Below are 20,804 nucleotides of genomic sequence, written 5' to 3' on the forward strand. Positions count from 1 at the left end.
AGCACAGAGCCATCCTGGATCTGCTGCAGAGTGCTTTGGGAGTGACAGAGGGATCAGAAAGGGCTCGTGGCAGAGGGAACTCCATCAGTCAGGGCTGGTCCCCACACCACGCACTAAAGGGAATCCAGGCTGTTACTGAATCCACTCGGATTTTTTGTTCTTTCACCACGGCTACTACAGCCTGTAATCCCAAGTGTAGCTGCTGCCCGATTTGCCTCCTCTGAAAGCCTTTGCTCAACATCTCCACAGGAAATTTGCTATTTCAGCCAGAATATCTGCAAAGGAGCTGAGCTGCCAGGCAGAAGTTTCCTAAGCTTGCTTCTCTACACAAAAACACCACAGACTGGGCGTCAGGGACACAGGAAGGTAAAATGCAAGATTCCAAGGGAGTTCTCCGATTTGCTGACCCCCAAATCCTCCTTTAGATCTCGAAGTGTTTGCAGAAACACCGATTTAGTTTGCCAAGGTGCAAAACATGCAATAAAAAAGGAGAGGGACACATCCCTAATGAGGTATTTCGCATCCAAGTAGAAACAAAGCATGGCATGACTCAGGATGGCACTGCATCAAAACTTCCTGGACAGCACTGCCAACGGAAATTTCGGGAAGATGCATTTCACAAAGRAGCCTGACCAGGACTGGAAAAGACCCCCTGAGTCATCCCCTCCCAACTGCTGCCCCAGAAATTCATATATAAAAACTCTTTTAAAAATCCCTATGTCTCTTGGCACTTATTCCCTCTTTGGATATCTGCCCCCTGTCCAGATGACCAGAAAAGTGCTTTGAGTTYGCCAAAGGACATTATTCTTGTTTTTCTGCAGCTCTGTTGCGTGGCTTTGGTAGTTTTCCCTTTCTCGTGCTGTATTTAGGGTGAAGAATCATATCACTTCCTAAGCTAAGTAAGCCAAGTTCTTTTTGTTTTCCTTGTCCTGTGATAACCATTCACGTGATCATCTCAGTAATCCTTCTTGAAATCTGATCTAGATAGAATTCATCTACTTAGAATTCATTCCAAGGCGTCCCCTACAAAGTGGAGTTTTAATAGAATGGGCTATAAACAACAAGAATATTTACGGAAACGTCCCAATCCCTTAAATTGAGACCAGAGAGGGACAAGGAATGGATTATTTTTTTTCTTCTGAGAATCACTCAAATGAGCTGAGGATCCTGGCAGAAGCGCAGGCAAAATGGGAGCACACCACAACACCCAGGTGAGCCAAAACAGAAGTTTTCAGAAACAAGACAAGTCAATTCAGAATAGCCAGGAGGAGGGGAGGAGTGCAAGAAGGAAAAAAAATTAAATCCTATGCGTCTTCCTTATTAAACAAAAAGAAATTGAATAATAATTCTAAAAATTGTTACATTTAACTGCATTTTGAATGCACTGAGCACATGGAACACAAACAGCTCATGCTTCAACATGGCTAATGAGCAATTGCAAAACAGTTGTTTCACCTTCAGGGAAAAGATCAGCCATAAATCATAACTTTTTTTAACACCCACCCATCCAAGTTTGGCCCAATCTCTCCCTGCAGAAGGCAGAAGACAGCCTGGTTTTTAATTTTAAGCAACATTTAAATAAAATTATTCCTGCTTCTGCTCTGTCTACGCTCTGAGATGGAAGAACTTGGAACCACAATAAAAACTCTGCAGCCCCAGGGCGGTGTCTGTGTGAGCTCAAATTTATGAAAATCAGCATGATATCCCAGTCTTCCCTCTCAGAAACCTCATTTCTCCTTGGTATTTTCCATCCTCCCTCCAACTTTCAAAAACAGGTTTAAGGTCCTTGGCATATCCGAGCAGAGATATGTGCCAAAACACAGAGCAAGCTGTAACTTTCCTCCAATCTTCTGTAAACCCAGACAGCAATTACCCCTGAGTGATCCTGGCCTGGCACTTAGCTCCTGTTTCCCTGTGCAGTGTGCTACTATTTCACTGCCTGGGATGAACTGACAGCCCAGCATTGATTATTTATTGATTATTTATTGATTATTTATATGCAGAAATGGAGGGGCGAAGGACCAGGCTCTGGATGGGAAAGGTGCTGTGGAGTCCCTGTGTTTCAGACATTAAATTGAACTTCAGCAGCAGTGGGTGGGACCCCGAATGACTAAAGGTGGATGGAGGAGCCAGGGGAGCCATTTGCTAACGCTGGGATCACACAGGAGAGAGCAAATCCATCTCAGTTTTTACCGACASATTCAATCCCAAGGCTTAGGCACCACCTCTCCACACCCAGTCCAATTGTTCGGCCCAGGACCACCAGAATTAAGGGCAGAATTCAGCAAATAGACTGCTCAAAGTATTCTTCAAGCAGGGAGAGTGAAGTAAGAATTWWTTTTTCCCTGAGAATGGTTCAAACKGGGAATAATCCCCTGGCACAGGCTGYGTATGAAGCACAGATTGGCACCACAGTGAAGCAAACCAGTTTTACCCCAAYCCCAGCCCAACCTGCAGCTGTGGGTTTGTGCCCTCCAGATTCCAGCATTCCCCTGAGCTGTCCCCAGTGTGCCACCCAGATTTCGGAAGGGAAGGGGCAGCACTTGCCTTGGGAGTGCCGGGAAGTGCCCGTGYTGGGCTCCTTGTTCCATGCAGCTGCTTGGTTGCCCATGGCCAGGGGCTCAGCCACCCACTTSCTCGCTTCACAGACAGAGGAGCAAAGGAAAACGTGAAAGAAGAGACAGAAAACACAGGGGAGAAAACAAATGGAGAAAAGAAGAGGAAGGCTCAAAGGGAGGAAAAGAAAGGGACAGTGAACTCCTACTCATGGAAAARCTTTTAATTTCCAAAGGACACCACAGAAATAGATTCTACACTTTGGGGTCTTCTGGAGGCACAAGGCAGATTTGAGAGTTTTTCAGCTCTTTGGGTACCCAGAAGCAATTGTTTGGATTTAAAGGACAGGAAAACACGACTATCATGCAAAAGCAGAAATTCCCGTGAATTAAGCCATGACTTCTATTGGTTCCTAATTTGTGAAAATCTCAGTCAAACAAACAAAAAAACCAAAACAAACAAAGGAACAAAAAACCCAAACAAAAAGCAGCTCAAGCTGTGCAGCGATGGCACGAATTGCAGAGTCGGGCTGTGATACAGAATCTTTCGGGCCTGTTTTTCATTGCACGTTCAGGGTAAAGCTCGGCCATGCTGCCGCTCYGCAGAGCCCTCTCCCAGCCCACAGTAGCTGCCTCCCCTGCACAGAGAATCTGCTGTTTCCCAGCTCCACACCATCTGTATCTGCTGTAATCCTCGCCTCTCCCCTTTATCTATTTCAAAAAATAACAGACATTTTCTGCCATCTAACAAAGCCCAAAGATCGCTCAGTGCCGAATTTCTGACAATAGGAATGAAATTGCTCTCCCGACGCGCGTCAGGAGCAGCAGCAGCAGCAAACCCCTTTCCGAGGGGATGCGATGAAAAGGAATCGTTTTTAGCGCGTTTTACCTGGAATGAATTGCATCAAGGCGAGGAGGAAATGCTGCAGGTGGGCGAGCAGGAGGCTGGCGGCCGACAAAAGGATTTCGGCTAACATATTCCGGCGGGCGGGGGGCATCGGCTCGGAGCACAGGCACAGGTAGCGGTGCCCGGGTGGCGAGCAGGAGGCAGTGATGGCTCGGAGGTGAGAGCAGCCTCACATCATCCTTTCACAATAAGAGCCGAGGCCGGGGCCGCGCCGTGCCCGCGCTGCGCTCCGCGGGGCCGGGGCGGGTCCTCCGCCAGCCCGGGGCGCGCACCGGCCCCGCAACGCGCTCGCCACCTGGGCCAGGTAAATGCGGGCTGCCAGGGCATTGCCGAGCCTGCCAAAAATGCTCCTGCGCTCTGTTGTAGCCGCAGAGACGGGGKAAAATAAGATAGGGATTTATGGCTCAGAGCAGCCAACGCTTCCAGGTAATTCTTTCAGAAATTCCTCTCGCCCTGCCTTCTTGTTCGCCTGCCAGAAATACGTGGGATACAAAATACTTTTGTTTCAAAACCCGAGTAGCCATTTTGCATCTTAATGAATGTCCAGGTTTCAGGAATATTGGTGGCCCCGCCAGATTCCTGGACCTCGGACAAACCCTTTTCCTCGGGATGCCCCGAGGAAGCCGCCAGCGCTTTGCCAATGTGATGAAACATCTATTTTATGGTATTACGCAGCTTTTAAAAGCTGCCCTGTGCCTGGAGAGGGAGCCGGGCAGCAGGCACAGCACTCCAGGGAGCCCATTCCACAGACAGATTAATACTCATCCTCAATCTGCTGCAAATTAAGCTGTTTTCTTTCCGTCCTTCCTACAAGAACCAAGGAACACTCGATTGCTGTGTTTTTGATAACTCTTCTCTTACCGTGCCCTCCCTTGAGCTGTGCTTTCTCTCAACAAACCCAACTGCTCCAACCTTTTCTCACAGATCACTTTTTCTCTGCTCTTTAATATTTCTGGTTTCCAGAAATTTTGATTTCTGCTTAACCCCTCATCTTCTTGAGATCACAATGAATTTCCAGGGTATGCTATTGAGAGTGTTCCAGTTCGCTGCTCTTTAAAAAACACTGTACCCTCTAAAGTCCTTTTTCTAAATCATTTGGGATAATGAGGAATAAGCAAAGCAGGAAGCAGATCACTGTACAATACCACATTGGCTGATTTGGCAGAAAAAAAAAGAGTATTCATTACTTTTAAACTCATTTATTTGTCCCCACTTAATGATTGCTCTTGTTTTATATAATGTGACACAGGATGGTGTCAATGATTTTACACCAAGCTAGACCCATTGTAATTTTTCCATATTAAGCCAGCTATTCTGATCAAGGATTTTTTAAAACTTAATTTATTGTTATCCAAGTCATAGTTAAGAAATTWCCTCCAAACCCTCCCCAGGATGGAATTTAGGCTGCCTGAGCTCTGAGTCTTTGCCCTCCATTTTTTTTCAAGCTGTTCCCCCTGAGGATGCAAAACACCCACTCTGTCCTGTTCCAGTGCCACTTTCATCATCAGGATTTCAAAGACAAGTCAAAGATGAAACATAAAGATTTCAGCTTTAGATAAGAGAAGAGCAATGACAAGAACTGAGCTTTTTCATCACTTACAATTTCCAGCCTGTGGAGAAGTTCACAGCAAGCCCAGAAATGCAAAGCYTCAGTGTTAAGACCCCCTGGCTTCAAAAGGGTCAGAACTTCTTCTAATATGCTTCCAGTTTTTTTAAAAAAATCCGTTTATATGCTCTTATTAATCTGTCATCTTAGACGTTCTTGTTAATTTRTGGCCTGAAGCTTAACTAAGGAAGGGAGAAGCTTTAAGGAAAACGTGGTTACCAGCTGAGCTTCRCTGATCAGATTTGGCAGCTTTAAAGCCAATTAATTTTCTGTCCAAACCTCCTGCAGTAAAATTGGAAAGCGGATAGGGACGGGATGGGTGCCAGTTGGGTCTCAGGAAGAGCTCMCTCCTCACAGAGAGCAGGAATGAGCTTGTGGTGTCAGATCAGAAGAGAAAACTTGCTTTGGTTCCCCCAAAAATCACCGAAATCCATGTGAGAGGCAATCAGCAGCACCATTCRTGGGGTGGATGCGTTTTAAACAAATGGGGAAATGGGAAAATTTTAGTTGGTAATGGTGTAGAAGAAAAATGGTGTGCAATGAGTATGTCCATATATTGAGATATTGAGTGGAACACTAAAGAACAGCCAGCAGAAAAGTCCTCTGTATTTCTGGSCAGCACAACAATTATGGAAAGCTCCATTTAAACAGGGAGAGATAAATGAATGATTAATGTGTTTCCATTGCTGAAATGTTATTTAACTTCACAGGAAGAGACTGATTTATTTCCAATGGATCTTTTAAACTTTATGAACTTAGCATTTCAAGCCAAAACTTTTTAAAAGTATGCATTTAATTCATTTTACTTAGTTATTTTTATATATATACTCGCCTATATTCATGTAGCAAACCCAGAAGCTTCACTACTCTCAGTAATTAAAAAAATAATTATAACCACACTGTTCATAAGCTCACCTAGGTTACTATGGCCATACTCACTGACTTTGCTTTCAGTATCTCCTCAGATCCTAAACTCCTCYTATTATCCCAGAAATCCCACTCTATTAAGTGTTACTAAATTGAATGACAACSAACTATATAAGAAATCATTGTAGAAAAGCAAGAATCATTATTCAGAAAATATACCTTGGCTTTAACTGCACTAAGCAGTTCTTCATTGTTCTAAAAATTGATTTGTATTCATTTTTATTGGATTTTATGAAACTTYTAAACAGAGCAAACTGCTGCAACAGGAACATTTGATTCCCTAGGGGAGAAAACTTATAAAATTACTGTATCCCAAAATCCGGGTTCTGATGCTTAATAATAGTTGGATGTATTGGCCACATAAACTAAATCGAGATAATCCAAATCCAGATAATCTAAAAACGCTGCACGATTTCCCCAAAAAGCACAAAGAGCTCAAATGCAGTAACAGGCAGATACTCACCAGTAACCACATTTGTGTAAYTTTTCTTTACAGCCTTGCATAAATATCTGTGGGTGAGTGGCTGCGTACAACCCTTGAGTAGTTTTGAAACTCTGGGCTTTGTCATCATCACAGACGAGCTGATTTTAGAAACACAGCAYCATATTTTAGCAAATGTCACTTCCTAAATCGCCTTCTCCTTTTCTCCCACATTTCTCTGTTAAAACGGCAGTGATTACAGGGTGAGAATATCAGGGACAAAACAGGAGCCTGCTAAATATGATGCAGCCCAGTGGTGAGACTTTTGAAAGCCTTTCSATGCTAAAGATGCAGATAGGCACCTTATGGGATTTTCCAAAATTCCTAAGCGTGTAAGGCGCTTACACCATGCTTAGGCACTTTGAAAATCCTGCTAAGGACATATCTACATCTTTAGGTCTCTAAATCTCACCCTCCATGTCCAGTTCCTCTCATTGTTTGTTTTAAATCGTGTCACTGTGACACGTAGCACATTTGGCTTTGAGCTCATGAAAGGGGGAAAGGAGGATGGATTAAGTCTGAGAGGATTTAAAGAGGAAATCACTGCACAATACCGGGGTGAAGATGTAAATATATCTTATTCCAGCAGTTTTCTTTGTTACATAAGCCCCACAGTTTGTACAAATGATCCTTTGTACATTCCAATGTTTCATCTGTTTTTTTTAACAGTTGAATGATAGGAAAGAAAAAGRGCAGAGTGTTCTAAGTGTATATCAAACAACACTCACATAGTCAAATAACAAAATATGAGCACACTTTAATTCCAGATCATGTTGCATTATCTATTTATTTATGAACATCAACAGCAAAGTTTGATGTTTTGTATTAACATGGCCTTGAAAAGCTCTGCAAGTATTACGAAGTATTTTARATTAAGATTTTATACTTTCCCCAAGTAACATTCTTAATAGAACTCTCCTCTTCCCAAGCTGATCTTTTCAAGCTGTTTACATTCTGAGGCAAAATTGAAATAATATTGCAAGTACATTCTATTAAGATTTTAGCACAAAAAATCTTTTAATGTAGAAAGGAAAAAAAAAAAGAAACAAAACCAGAGAATGGTCAAYATGAAATAATCTGAGGTAATGTTCCACTTACATCATAAAATTCTATGTTTCACAGAAATGTTTTTTTACAATGTTTACTGGGTTAACCAGTAAAACCCAGATAGTTTAATGTCTAAATCCCTTGAGTCACAGGATTTCAAACAGATATTCAGAATTGTTTTTACTAACTACCACTACACCATGTATTTAAACACTCAGTAGCTGCTGGAGTTGTTGATAGTTTCCTGAACTGCCGGAAATATTTATATAAGAGACTGACAGAAATATTTATATACAAAACAGACATAGCAACACTTGTAACAGTTTGTTTTCATAGACAAACACAACCTTGGCTCTGCATTTCTGCAAGGAACGCCTTTTAGCTTTGCAGAGTACTGGCAATGACAGCAAATCTCTGCTTCAGGCTCTCCCTTTTYTGCTTTAGGTGGTTTTCTAGAGCCCTGGCTTCTTTTAAGATCCCATCAAGYTCCTGGACATAAGAAGAATCTAATGCTGCTCTTGCACTAAAGTGAAGAAATCTGTCATTAAAATCAATGCTAATGCCATTAACTTTCTCCCTACTTAAAGCTGCTTTTATGTTTTTCTTAAAAGTATGTTTTCTATCAATACCCAGTTTCTGACAAACACAATTCTCTGTAGTAACAGTAAACAGYATTTTTCTTTCAAGATGTCTTTGACAGTTTTCAGCGCTAACTTCCCTAAACTGCAGCCACCCATCCATCTTATCCACAGAATTTTAAAACWACTGTGCAAATAGGACAAAGTTGACTTGCCTTATAATGTCAGCATATTTTGATAACAAGGTATTAATTTCTTTGCTCATCTCTGTTAAGARAGAAAAAAWTATTTAAGCCCTTGAATGAATCTCCAACATTAAYTTAGGTCATTCCATACTTACTTCCAGTATATTTAATACATCACCATTTAAAACCTTTTCCAGTGGTTCACTGTTGGAAAACGACTGCGAGTCCTTAGAAGGAGCCAAATCTGTTTGGTCAGGCAACTGAGGATTTTCTGAAGCTTCATTCTAACAACAGAGCACATTAGAAAAAATACAGGTTCTAGGATTTAAAACAAGCTTAGCGCAGAGTTTAGCTGAGAGAAAGGAGAGGTTTAGGAAGATCTTGAGGGTGTTTTTGGAGAAAACCCAAGTGGTGTTGGGTTTACAGCACCATGAGCATCTTGCGGAGTGGGTGGGAAGTGCCAGATTGAGATCTCTGTATATATACACACATATTTATTTATATGTACACTTATTTTTTTCTATGTACACTTATTTTTTTATATATACACTGATATATATATAGTCTATATATCTCAGTGAAAGCTGGTGTACTCCAGAAGCTCGTTCTCAAGAAGTTCTACATAAAATATCCCTGTGCTAACCCAATTTTGTTGGGCTTTAAGCCCTCAGAGAAACTATGGTTTCTTCACACGGAAACGCCATTTATATTCCCCCAAACCTCCCTAAAGCTCTCCGCGCCTTCAATTCAGAGGAGGACATGGCCAGGGGGTTCTTCCCTCCCTCACACAGCCCCGCTCACCTCGGTTTTTTTGCGTTTATTTCCTTTCTCCTCCGCTTGTTCCGCGCTGCCCGCCATGGCCTCCCCGCSGAAAGCACGCGGTGCTCGCTGCGCGGCCGCTCCGGGGAGCATGGCTCGATAAAAACGGGAAAAACCTGAAATCTGTCCCCTGCAAGGGCGCTCTCCACACGGCCGGGAAGGCGGAGGGAACGGCGGGGTGTTCTAAAAGCGGGAACCGAGGGGATTCATCCCTTGCCGGTCCCCTCCTGGCCCTGAGGGCACCGAGCCCGCGCCATCCCCTCAGGCGGGCGGGCGGGGAACGGCCGTGAGGGGCGAGGGACTGGGGACAAGTTAAAAGGGATAAGGGACAAGTTAAAAAGGGGCAAGGGACAAATTAAAAAGGGGCAAGGGACAAATTAAAAAGTGAAAGGAGAATGGAATGTCTTTACAAACAAACTCTGACTCTGGGCTCTGGGGTGAGATAAGGCTGATACTGGGAGATAAAAAAGAAACAATGGGAAGGATTTCCATAGGAATTCCACTGATTGACTTATCTCAGACTATGTGAATAAGCTACCAGAGCAGAGACACAGAGATGGATATTGAAAGGGGGCAATTTATGATAGAAGGGGGGTTTCATCAGGCGTTTCGGGGAGCCTGTAACTTTCAAATACCTCAGCAATGGGGAAAGAAAGAGGGACCCGCGGCCGGGAAATTGGGATAAAARGAGGCTGMGTCCTCTATGAATCTGAGAGACCCCATGGGAAATGCCCATGACCTCTCCSTTTATTCATKAATAAAGTTGCAGGACTCCTCTGTCTCCTTTTTAGACATAAACCTCTAGTGCTTGTGGATTAATTTTCCTAACAAAAGGGACAAGGGACAGCCTTTCCCCTCGGGCTGGCAGCACCGGGAGAGGCCCGAGGTGTCCGGCAGGGCTGAGGGAGCGGCTTCGACCCGGCCAGGGCCGTCCCGGGCGGTTTTATTAAACTTTTAAACAGTTCCTCGATCCATTCCCGTCAATTTTCACCACCTAAGTGAAATCCCTGGAATGCCTTTCACTCTCGATGGATCCGCTTCAAAACATGAGCTGTAAGTGAGTGTAATCTGAGAGGTTGGCCACTAAAATGAGTAACAGCCCTAAAATGAGTAACAGCCCTAAAATGAGTAATAGCTCTAAAATGAGTAACAGCCCTAAAACGCACAACTGCCAAGAGATTTTTTTTTCTCTTTTTTAAAGAATTGAGAATAAAATTGTATTTTCCCGAAGTTGTGTTTCACTTCTGTAGGTAAAAACGGTGTTTGGTTTCACCAAAAAGTGATTGAGTCACCCCTCGGCTCCTTTGCAAGAGGAGGAAATCGAGCAAAATAATACAGGAGAGAACTTTTATTATCCAAACAGATTAATCACCACACCAATTAATACCAATTAATTGCTTTCCTAAATCCTGGCTTTGTTCCTTGCAGTGAAATGAATCATTGTAAGATCTGAAGTTACACATTTGTTATATTATGATATGAGATTTTATATGTTATGGTATGTGATTTGCATTATGGGGCATGATTTATGTTATGGTATGTGATTTTCATTATGGTATGTGATTTACATTATGGTATGTGATTTATGTTATATGTAGACTTTATCTCTGTCCTGGGGTTTGTTTTTTTCCTTTTTTTATCTTTWTTYTCTCTTTTTAAGAGTAGGAGAGCTCTTAATCTCACATATGTTATCCAAAAAGACTCKGAAATTAAATTCCCAGCATGAAAAACCAAACTGCTGAAAGAACAAGAACTAAATACTTCCCCAAAGTAGAAACAATTTTTAATAAGCTGCCATGGCCTACTTCATTTAATTCTCACATATTTTATAGATATTTATGCTGYTACCAATACTATCTAAACATTAGGAAACAGGACAGAGTATATTAGGGGAGTGTTCTTAAGGTGTTTACTTATTGGGTCACCATTAATAGGTTTTAGTAACAGACTACCTGAAGAAAACTAAATGAAACAGCTGAATTTTCATTTCCATTATCTTAGTCTATACATAAAGTTCAGRCTAAAAATAACATTGAAAGAAAATGGTCCAAGAGGTGGGTTCACTCGTACTGGAGTTTCACTTCCTTTAAAATTCAAGAAAAATCATCTAAGCCATTAATCTAAAAGTAGTTGCAGTTCCTTTAAGATTGAAGATACTAAATTCCAAGAAGAAAGAAAGCTTACCCTTTACCAAAAAAGCTATTGGATGAGTTAGAATCCGGACCTGAAAAATGCAACTATGTACACCAAATCTTTATAATTTCAAATAAGTTTGAAAGGTGTGTTTTCAACCTCAAGATTATGTCCCTAATTTTATCGTACAGGTATTAAAGCATTCTCTATGAACTTTGTCAGGTTTTTTACCTCCAAGAACAGGAAGAGGCATGCTAATAGGTGAGAGAATGTCCTGGGGATGTGGGTTTGTGTTTGATTTGGGAGTCTGAGGTGGTTTTTTTCCCTATCCACAACTTGGGGTTTTTCAATTTACCCATGGAGCTGCAGAGCTGAACGCCCTAAATTCTGATCAGGGTTAGAAACAACAAATCAAGGCATGGGGGTTGCAGTTAACAAACTGCTAAATGTTTCATTTCCAGCCTCGCTTCCCTGGTTTCTAGGGCCTGGCCCATCTCTGCAGCGGGATGGAGGGATGGGGCGTTATCCCAAAGCAGGAGCTGGACTCCTCCCAGGAATTTTCTTCTGCACAAAAGGCTGCGAGAGGAGATTTCCGCCCCATTCCTGGGCACTGCCGCTGTCAAGAACCAACACGCGCAGTGTTTTCCATCCCAAAGCGGCTTCACGAAAAGCGGCGAGCGAGGGAAGAAGCGGATGGGCACGGGCGGTACCTGCTCCCAAAGCGGCGCGCAGGTTTCAGGACGAGCCCGCTCACATCAGCGAGACACCAAAGCGGCCACAGCCACCCTTGTGGGCAAGATTTGCATAGGCGCTCTCTCCGCCAGCGCGGAGGGGAAATGCCGCACGAAAAATGCCGACGTGGGCAGAGATCTTGGGAAAGCGGCCCGATTTTGGCCGCCCCGAGCCGCTCTAAAGCCCCTCCCGGCATCGCTTCCGTCCGGCTGGGGCATCCCCGGCAGCGGCGGAGCCGGGGTGGCCTCGGGCCAGCCCCGATCCCAGTGCCGGCAGTTCCCGTCCCTCCGCAGCTGCGCCCGCCCAGTTCCATCGCTCGGCTGCAGCGCCCGAGGAACCAGGAGGGACCCCCGTGAGCACTTACCTGCATCCCTGAACTTCTCCCGGCTCACATCGCTCGGCTGCAGCGCCCGAGGAATCAGGAGCGATCACCGTGAATCCCTCCCCGCATCCCTGCGCTTCTCCCGGCTCACATCGCTCGGCTGCAGCGCCCGAGGARCCAGGAGGGACCCCCGTGAGCCACCTCTGCTCCYTCACCACATCCCTGCGGCTCCTCACGGTGGGTCATTCCASGTCCGAYAGCTAAAAACTCCTTTCAGCTTTTGCCGTTCCTTTCAAACGTCCTTGCTARAAGGTCTAATAATCATCTTTTACTGCTCAAGGTTGGGCTTCATGATCCTGGAGGTCTTTTCCAACCTCTTTGATTCTATGATYCCACCATCAAGGGAAGAAGCCAGTCATTTTTTTTTTACCCATTAAACCAAGGATCATTTTTTTCTTTAATCCTCTGTCAAATGTCCTGCCTGTGCCTTCCYCTCGACTTTAGAAAAACAGAGTCGTCTTCACTTTGTGGTTAATCTGCGGTGGATGAGGCGTGCAGGGTTGGGGGTTGTGCTGTCTTGTTTCTAAGGCTTGGGGAGTGCCTGTTTGCAAACAAAGATGCTACTGGGAGCCTAGCTGTGTCTTCTGCACTTTAGAGCATAGAGAAAGAGGAAAAATCAACTGCAAATACATTCCTCAAAGTGCTTTGCTAGAGGGACAAGGAAATCACGGGCATTCCCCACCCTAATCCTTATGGGTGTGCATGTTTACTTATATTGATATTACCCAGTTGTTTGGTGTAAGAAGTCTTTTCAACTGATGAAAAAGCTTTGGAAGTGAGATGACTATTTCTGATTTCACAATAAAATCCCAGTGTGTGGCAATGGGGAACAAAGACACACGGACCTMCTTCTTGCTTGATCTGAAGAAAATAATTTCTTGCCAAAACCCAGCCTTTTTACGCCTCAAACSCGAGCAGGACAAGCACGCGTTGACTGCCCGCCCCTGCGGTGGCCCCGCCCGTGTGTCCCTGCCCAGCACCTTTCTGCTCACGCAGTGTCCACACATCGCTCCAGCCAACCCCTGCCCTGTGCACGAGGTGACCACACGCTAATTCTGCCATTTGTTCTCTTACAGGACCTGTAGCTGAACCTTCCCCAGAGTGCTTTCTGGCAAGAGCGAGCAGAAGTGAACAGGATTTAGCAAAGGTGAAAAAKGCTCTCCTTCTGTAAGGCTTTYCTSATCTCCCACAGCAGAGCAAGAGCCMGATCTTCCCGTTGCTCATCTGGTTTTAACACACTGATTATATTTAAGGGTGCAAGGGATGACCTTTCTAGGGGCAGTCAGAATGGGTTCTGACTTTTGGGTATTTTGGAAACTCGTTTTTTTCTAGGGAGAACCTGGTAAGATCAGTCTGTGTAGACGAAACTTTTAACCCTTTATAGAGCAAGAARCATCGAGCTTAACTCTGATTTCTCTCCGTGTGCTTTGGGCAGGGTGAAGATGAGTGCTGAAGAGATTCTGGTGTATGCAGTAAGACTTGGAAAAAATTTCTGCCTCTATTTTGACGGTAATTAAGCATTTATTAATCTTTTCTGTTTGAATTTCGATTTAATGCAATTCCTTTGTCAGTCTGATTTYRCCTAATTTTCCCGTAAGYTTTAGTTTTAAGTGTTTGAAGTGTTTTAGCCAAGTATYTGAGTCAGGGGAATATTTATGGCTTGTACTAAACRTTCTGGGAAGGGACTCTCAGAAAAGTTGGAATACTGGGGGGTGGACTTGGAGGGAGTGAGTAATTTCTTGTTTTATGGAATGAAGTGACTTAGAAAACAGTTTCTTCATTAAAAGCAATTTGTAATTACTGCTTCTTGTCCTTTTACTCGCCTAGAATAAAGGCACTGAAAAAAACCAAAAATTTGCATGCAAGCATCCCTCAGTTTTAGGCTAAGAGTGACCTGCTCACCCTTCAATAACCCTAAAAAAGCATTTTGCATACCTCTGGTTTGGGGGTGACTCCAGTTCTCAAATGACTGGGGGTTTCACTGTTTGTTTTGCACACAAAAGCCCTCTCTGGTTTTATTTGCTGYTGGGTTGGTGGCACTGGGCTGTGGGAACACGTAGGTGGCTGCCTGGCTTCCAGCCTTGCCTGGGTACACAGTGGTTTCTTTTGTGAGGGCAGAACTTAATGTTGTTTTTTTCCTTCCTTTTTTCACTGCGCCCTTGGAACCAAGACGACGATGGTAAGCTGACAGCTCATCTTTTATAACCTTTATTATCCATTTCACACAAACGTGGCCACGCTTACTCACCCAGAGAGGACAAGGTTCAAAGTGAGAGTGGCTGCAAAAAACCCAGAGCTGCATCTCACAGCTCTGGATGCTGATGTTGCTTTAATTCCTCCTGAGGCACTTCCCTGACAGCACCTTTCAATGCACTTTGGTGGGCAAAAAGGAGAACTGGTGCTTCTTAATTCTCATTAACAAACACAGCARCTCCTCTGGCTTATAAATTCCTGTATTCTGGGAATTCTGCTTCAAGCCAGAGGTKTAAAAAACAACATGGACTTCCTTTTTGTTTGATGTCACTCTTAAGAACTCACTCCACACAACATCCACAATGACAAGATTAATCTAGTAGCAAACTGTCGAGATCTGAGGAGACAACAGATGAAATATGAAGGATTTTCCTTTAYTATTCCTGCAGAGCTGGAATGTGATGCCCTTTGCAAGGAGAAGACTCTGCACCGTGTGCTGAGGAAYGTGAACAGCCAACTGCTCGTGGTGCGCCCGGACCTGAACGCGGCAGCTTTTGAGGATGTGACAGACCAGGAGATGCAATCTGGTAATTTCCAARTAGAAACCATCRCCATTGCTCTGCTGCTTTGTSYTAGAGCTGATTTTGTTCTTTGTAAWCATCCACTCAATKATGAGACTGAGAGMWATCAYTTAAACTTCATKKGCAAGTGGTATTTTGTGTCCTGGACATTGTTGTGGATGAGATTGCTGAGTGACTGAGTCAGTCAGACTGAGTCAGACCTCGGCCTGAATGTTATCAGATGCAGAAAAAGGCCTGTTAARATCTTTGCTTAACACAAAATCCTTAATTTTCCTTTTTTTTTTTTTTTTAATGTTGAATTACAAAAAATAGTTTTAAAATGCACACAGTGCTTTGACACTACAAGGTCTTACTTTTTTCTAACAGTAGTAGTTAACAATATAGTTCAGTATAGTTTTGCCTTTTTTTGGGTGCTTCAGCAATTTATTCAGAACTGTGTTTGTTGACCATATTTATTTATGGATCACCTCTATCCAGCCATGATCTGATTCAGATGGCCACTTCTACATGCCAGTCTCACTTTGTGCTTGCACACAAAACGATCCAAGAGCTCCCCAGTGTCGCTGGTACCCTCAGCTGCTTTAGTGCACTCTGGTTATTGCCTGATGGCACAAAGGCAAAAAGGTACAACCTGAAATCATAAAAATTCAAGTCCTGGCTCATCTGCCAGGAAAAATATCTGGCTGGGAAGATAGCCAGGGTCACCAGTGGAATGCTAAGACATCACTGAGTTCAGTTGTTGCAGCTCCCTTTGAGCTGTTTTTATAAAAATCAATTTCTTTCCAGGCAAAGGAATGCACTTCAAAATTCACTTCTACAAAACCACCACACCCTCAGCAGGGATGCCCGTGGCCTTCAGTGTCAAAGTGGAAGACAAAAGTTATTACATGTGTTGTGAGAAGGAATGTGGAGAAATGATTGTGAGATTTAAGGTGAGGATCTGCTTCCCTCTCCTCATCTCTACAAAAGCAACAGGCAAAGTTAATTCAAACCTGGAATAAAACTGGTCAGGCCTTGYGGTGGCATTAACCTGTTCCCTTTTTTCATCCTCAGGAAGGAGAAGTTCCCGAAGAAATTCCTGATGAAAGCAACATCATCTTTTTCAAAACGACATTTTCATCTTGCTGCTCCAAAGCCTTTAAGTTTGAATATTCACTGGAACGAGGAATGTTCTTGGCCTTTGAGGAAGATGGCTACTTAAGAAAATTGACTCTAAAGAAACTGCCAAAAGATGAAGTGGAYGAAACCATGAAGATAAGTTTACGTAAGTTCAGTCGGAATGAAAATCCCAACCTATGATTGAATACTTTGTTTTTTTATGAAAGCTACTTTTGTATTTCTTTATCCAAACACACCAGTTTTATAACTACTGTCAGTACTTATAGAATAAATAAAAAATTTAAAATATTTAAAATATAAATGCAAATTCTTGACARAAAGAAGCAAAGAATGCTTTCCAGTCAGACCAGACAAGAGAATTACACACTGAAGAAACAATATGCATGTCTATAAGTGGTGTAGAATTTGATCCCAAACATCTTTAGTATCTGTAGATCAAACAGCTTCTGGTTTGGACTTAGACAGTCCCAGATCTGTCAGATAATGAATTTCTCACCCCAGTAACCACACACAGATGCATCTCATGTGAGGAAACTGCAAACACTTTCCGTGACAGACCCTCAGCCTGGCCAGCGGGACTTGCCCATGACTCACYCAGCTGCATCCTCCTCCCTGTGACAAAACAACAATGTTGTGACTTAAACCCCATCACAAGACTAACAAAAGATTGGCCAACTAACTTGCTTTTCCAAATAAATAAACGCAATTTCCAATCCTGATTTTTGAAATAATAATCAGCAAGTCTGGTAGAATTCAAACAGCAGCTTGGTCGTTCTGTTTGTTGCATCACCAGAGTGACGGTAACACAATTCTCTTCCTCTTGTTATAAATAGTGCCACCAAAGTACCACGTTAGAATGTGGAAAGAGTTATCCACTCCTTCCTTACTCATGTGAAAGTCAGGATGAAGCRGAAAGTTAAAAACCACAATCTCAGTTCTACCCTAAAATGCTGCAAACCCAGAACAGAACGTTCCCTCAGCCTCCTGTTTGCGATCTTCTCAGTCACACAGGATGGCACAGATCCAAGTACTTGGAAGATAACCTCAAAAAAATAATGAGCATGAACACAAAAATCTTGAAAGTCATGTGCTCTTAAAATCAATCTCAAAAAGCATTTCTCTTCTAGGTCAATTCATGTTGTATTTTCCAAGGGACATAAATTATTCCTGTATTAAGTCAAGCTTAAGTCAGCTCTAAGAATTAATTCATGAAAATATTCTTTGTTTTACGATAGCCAAATGAAGGCAAAGCAAACCTATTTGCAAATAAAACATTTTCAGCAATGCAAAAGTAGCAAAAATGGTTCACACACGCAATTTCTGTAAATTCTTTATTGCATGGATTAAGAAAAAAACGTATTCCCTTTTCTACATCAAMTGCCAGGGTCCAGAGTTACAGGGTMTGATGTCAGAAGCAGCAGTTCAGTTTTCCAGAAGCCAAGCTTGCTTTACAGAATAAGAACCAACCAACAGTTMACTTAGAAAAACCTCAATTAAAGCTGGTATTACACGGAGAGTTCCCTTTAGCTATACAAGTCTAACACTGATGTCATGAACTCATGCCTGAATCACCTCCCTCTCACTGAGTGAGCATTTTCCAGTTTGAATCTATTTTTTTTTTCTCTATTTACATTCTAAACTAGCTCAGAGCTCCCTGMAGCTGCCCTCCCTAGGGACCCTGGGCTGTTCCTGGGTTGTGCACTGCTGATGAAGCGGAGGCAGCAGAGGACAATCGTGTGTGTCAGGGGCTGGGGACACTCAGAGGCTCCAGAGCATGGCCACAGCTTTGCAGATGCCCACGTCGTGCGCGTTGAAGTGGCAGAGGCCGCCGAAGGTGAGGGCAGACAGGATGTAGAGCCCCACGGTGGCCACTTTGACAGGGGTGTCTCCGTGCACGTAATCGGTTATGACCTGGCCCAGACCCCTGCAAGAGGAGAGAAAAGCTCACATCAGCCAGCACTCACTGCAGCCCATCCACTCGGGGTCATCCTTCCACCAACATGCCTCAAATTTTCACCTGCTCCCATCAGCCTGTCCTAAAGGATGCTCAGTTCCTGCTCAGTAAGAGGCTGCGTCTATTCCAAAAACAAAACACAACACTCCACGCATTCTGTTCAAAATACACAGATTGCCTCAGAGTTTTCTTGAAACAAGAACTGAGCACAGATTCCAGAATCCTTGGAATCTGCCTTCTTATTTGACWTCCAAGGACTGAAAAGGAGTGAAAACAAGGAAATACCAGGGACCAACCATTGTCACAAAGACACGGAAAACTTCTGGATATGTATTTAGATTACAACACTGTCAACCAAAAAATTTAACATAATTTGGGGGTTTTCTACGTCTGGAAGTGATCTCCTGTCCAGATTTGAACTATCCAGCAACAGAAGGCACAGGATGCTGCTGAACTTTGGGAAGAAACTCCCAGTCAGTACAAGGAAAGGGCAAGAATCCCTGGCACAAATTCCTAAAGACAAAACTGAGGTTTTAGAAAACCTGGCACCCCAAAGTRCCACAAAAATCTGCTTTAACCTTGTGGCAAGGAACTCCAAACCAGGATCACCTCAGGAAGGTGAATGCTGCCAGTCTGACCAACCAAGMAGTTGGATCTACTCCTAATTAGCTCTGTCCCTTCTCTCATTAAGGATCACAGCAGAACTACACTGAGCAACATGAGCAAACATCCATTTGCCAGGAATCAAGGAAACAATAATAATCCAGGTCTCCTTAGTAAAGTATTTGCTGTGAGCTCTTTATTGTGCAGAACCTCATCAACACTCAGATGTACAAAGCCACTGCATAGAGCTTTAGAGGAAGAGTGTTTTTATATTATTTTTATACAGATCTGTTATCTTTCTGTTTCCTCTGTACAACACGGGTTCTTCCACAGGTTCAAAACATCCCAGATTCTACATGTCCAGGGGCAAGGCAATGTTCCTGAGGTTAAATACTCTGTAGAACACTGGGGAATTTTTATGGATTCCTTTTCTGACTGGGAGAACAGTATGACAAAGGAATACCAAGGTACAACTTGTCAAAGATCCCGACTGTCACAATTAAWGACCAAGGCTTTGTTTGCCTCTTTCTAAATGTTTTTACACCAGACCAGGATGAGATTTTGAGACTTCCCGGTGAGTCCAGGACTGCAGTGCTTACCAGTGGCCGTGCAGGGTGAGGGCTGCAGCCAGGGAATAGTCCACGGCTGGTCCAGGGTACAGGTAGGCTGCAGGGAGCAGSCCCAGCAGCAGCACACTGACCGCTCGCTCCCCTGTCCAGTGCAAAGATGCAGCCTTGGAACCGCCTGCAAAGAGAAACACTGCTCAGGGAAAATCCCTCTGCCAAGGGGGAAGGAACTGCTTTGAGATCTGAGCAAACCAAAACCCAGCGTGAGCAATACTTGGAAACACAATGTGAGCACCAGCCCAGGTCAAAACCATCAGGAATTGATTCTGAAATTATCTYTGTAATGCAACACCCACACAGTGTTTAACTAACACACAGATAACATCCATCCATCTAAACCAAAATGCAAATGTTTTCCTTGGTTTTGGCAAGAAGAAAAGGAATTTAGAAAGTGACAAGGAAAGCAATGGACCTGAAGTTTGGACTTGGGCAAAGTGCAAATGCAAGTGCTATGAACCGGTAACAGCATTGCTGAAGGCGAGCGCACACACACTCCTCACAGCCTGAGGCACAACAGCACAATAATTTATCACAAATAACAACTCTGCACAATTACTTCCCAATCTCATAATATTCAGCATTTCACTTTCCCCCTAAACCGATTCACATTTAGGATTGTTTTCCCATTTGCTCGTAACACCTGTAACCCTACATCACCCAAGAAGACACCAAGAAAAACCACCGTACGATGTGCAGATCTTTTCTGCCCTTTGTTACAGCTGCCACTTAAAATCTCCTACCTGGCTCAGAAGATTTATAGACTCACAGATTGGCTGGGGAGGGACCTTAAAGCTCCTCTCGTTCTCAAGTCCCTTACGGCCACCAGGTACCCCCTGCATCACCTCTGCCCTTTATCCCTGCGTGGTTGTTGGTCCCTTGGAGGACCCAAGCCCAAAGTTGGCCCTTTGTAACCCAAAGGTATTGACTGAATCACAGAATGTTGGAAGGGTTGGAATGGACCTCAAGGATYATCTAATCCCAGCTCCTGTCATGGGCTGGACCCGACTGCTCTGAGCCCCATCCCGCGGGTCCTTGAGCACTTCCAGGGATGCTGAGGAACCACCTGGGGAACGGGGGTCCCTGATCCCGGGAAAACGAGAGCCCCGCACACAAAAACACACAGATAGACACAGTCAGACACACAGACACACAGCCAGACACACAGACACACACGGCCGTACCTTTTCCCTGGGCGGGTGGGCCGTGGCTGTCGCGGAGCGGAGCGCAGCGGGCGGCGGCGGCACCGAGCGCGGCGGGGCGGCGGAGCAGGGCCGAGCCCAGGAGAGCTGCGGGGACAACGGGGGCGCAGTGTGAGCGCGGGGGGACGGCTGTCACCGGGATCCCACTGTCACCGGGGTCCCGCTGTCACCAGGATC

The 20,804-nt window shown here is 44.0% G+C and overlaps 5 protein-coding genes across 5 annotated transcripts in view; 2 read left to right on the plus strand and 3 right to left on the minus strand.

The window, feature by feature from the left end:
• BCO2 (beta-carotene oxygenase 2) overlaps positions 1 to 3,714 on the minus strand; it is a 14,962-nt gene extending 11,248 nt beyond the window's left edge. Inside the window, exon 1 of the mRNA XM_057386130.1 lies at positions 3,445 to 3,714. Coding sequence (XP_057242113.1) covers positions 3,445 to 3,553 — 109 coding nt within the window. The 5' untranslated portion in view covers positions 3,554 to 3,714. The remainder of the gene's footprint in view (positions 1 to 3,444) is intronic.
• A 3,902-nt stretch (positions 3,715 to 7,616) lies between these two features.
• On the minus strand, positions 7,617 to 9,308 carry TEX12 (testis expressed 12). Its single transcript, XM_057386136.1, has 4 exons — positions 9,088 to 9,308; positions 8,465 to 8,570; positions 8,317 to 8,368; positions 7,617 to 8,046 (listed from the first exon to the last, which is right to left on the minus strand). Exons 1-4 carry the CDS (start codon positions 9,196 to 9,198, stop codon positions 7,902 to 7,904), a joined length of 414 nt encoding a protein of 137 aa, XP_057242119.1. The 5' UTR covers positions 9,199 to 9,308; the 3' UTR covers positions 7,617 to 7,901.
• Positions 9,309 to 11,852: 2,544 nt separating this feature from the next.
• LOC130585565 (uncharacterized) lies at positions 11,853 to 13,523 on the plus strand. Its single transcript, XM_057386124.1, has 2 exons — positions 11,853 to 12,529; positions 13,429 to 13,523. The coding sequence occupies exons 1-2, from the start codon at positions 11,932 to 11,934 to the stop codon at positions 13,521 to 13,523; spliced, it is 693 nt and encodes a 230-aa protein (XP_057242107.1). The 5' UTR covers positions 11,853 to 11,931.
• Positions 13,464 to 16,541, plus strand: IL18 (interleukin 18). Its single transcript, XM_057386135.1, has 6 exons — positions 13,464 to 13,499; positions 13,788 to 13,861; positions 14,523 to 14,531; positions 14,995 to 15,132; positions 15,913 to 16,058; positions 16,180 to 16,541. Exons 2-6 carry the CDS (start codon positions 13,795 to 13,797, stop codon positions 16,423 to 16,425), a joined length of 606 nt encoding a protein of 201 aa, XP_057242118.1. The 5' UTR covers positions 13,464 to 13,499; positions 13,788 to 13,794; the 3' UTR covers positions 16,426 to 16,541.
• A 1,292-nt stretch (positions 16,542 to 17,833) lies between these two features.
• The window catches only part of SDHD (succinate dehydrogenase complex subunit D), a 3,559-nt gene continuing 588 nt past the window's right edge, over positions 17,834 to 20,804 (minus strand). The window contains exons 2-4 of the mRNA XM_057386127.1: positions 20,610 to 20,714; positions 19,402 to 19,546; positions 17,834 to 18,169 (exon numbers count right to left, since the gene is read on the minus strand). Of these exons, the coding sequence (XP_057242110.1) occupies positions 18,004 to 18,169; positions 19,402 to 19,546; positions 20,610 to 20,714 (416 nt within the window). The 3' untranslated portion in view covers positions 17,834 to 18,003. The remainder of the gene's footprint in view (positions 18,170 to 19,401; positions 19,547 to 20,609; positions 20,715 to 20,804) is intronic.

This window comes from Malurus melanocephalus, unplaced genomic scaffold (assembly GCF_030028575.1).
Source record: "Malurus melanocephalus ecotype Western Australia unplaced genomic scaffold, MMel_1.1 scaffold_917, whole genome shotgun sequence".
NCBI classification, from domain to species: Eukaryota; Metazoa; Chordata; class Aves; order Passeriformes; family Maluridae; genus Malurus; species Malurus melanocephalus.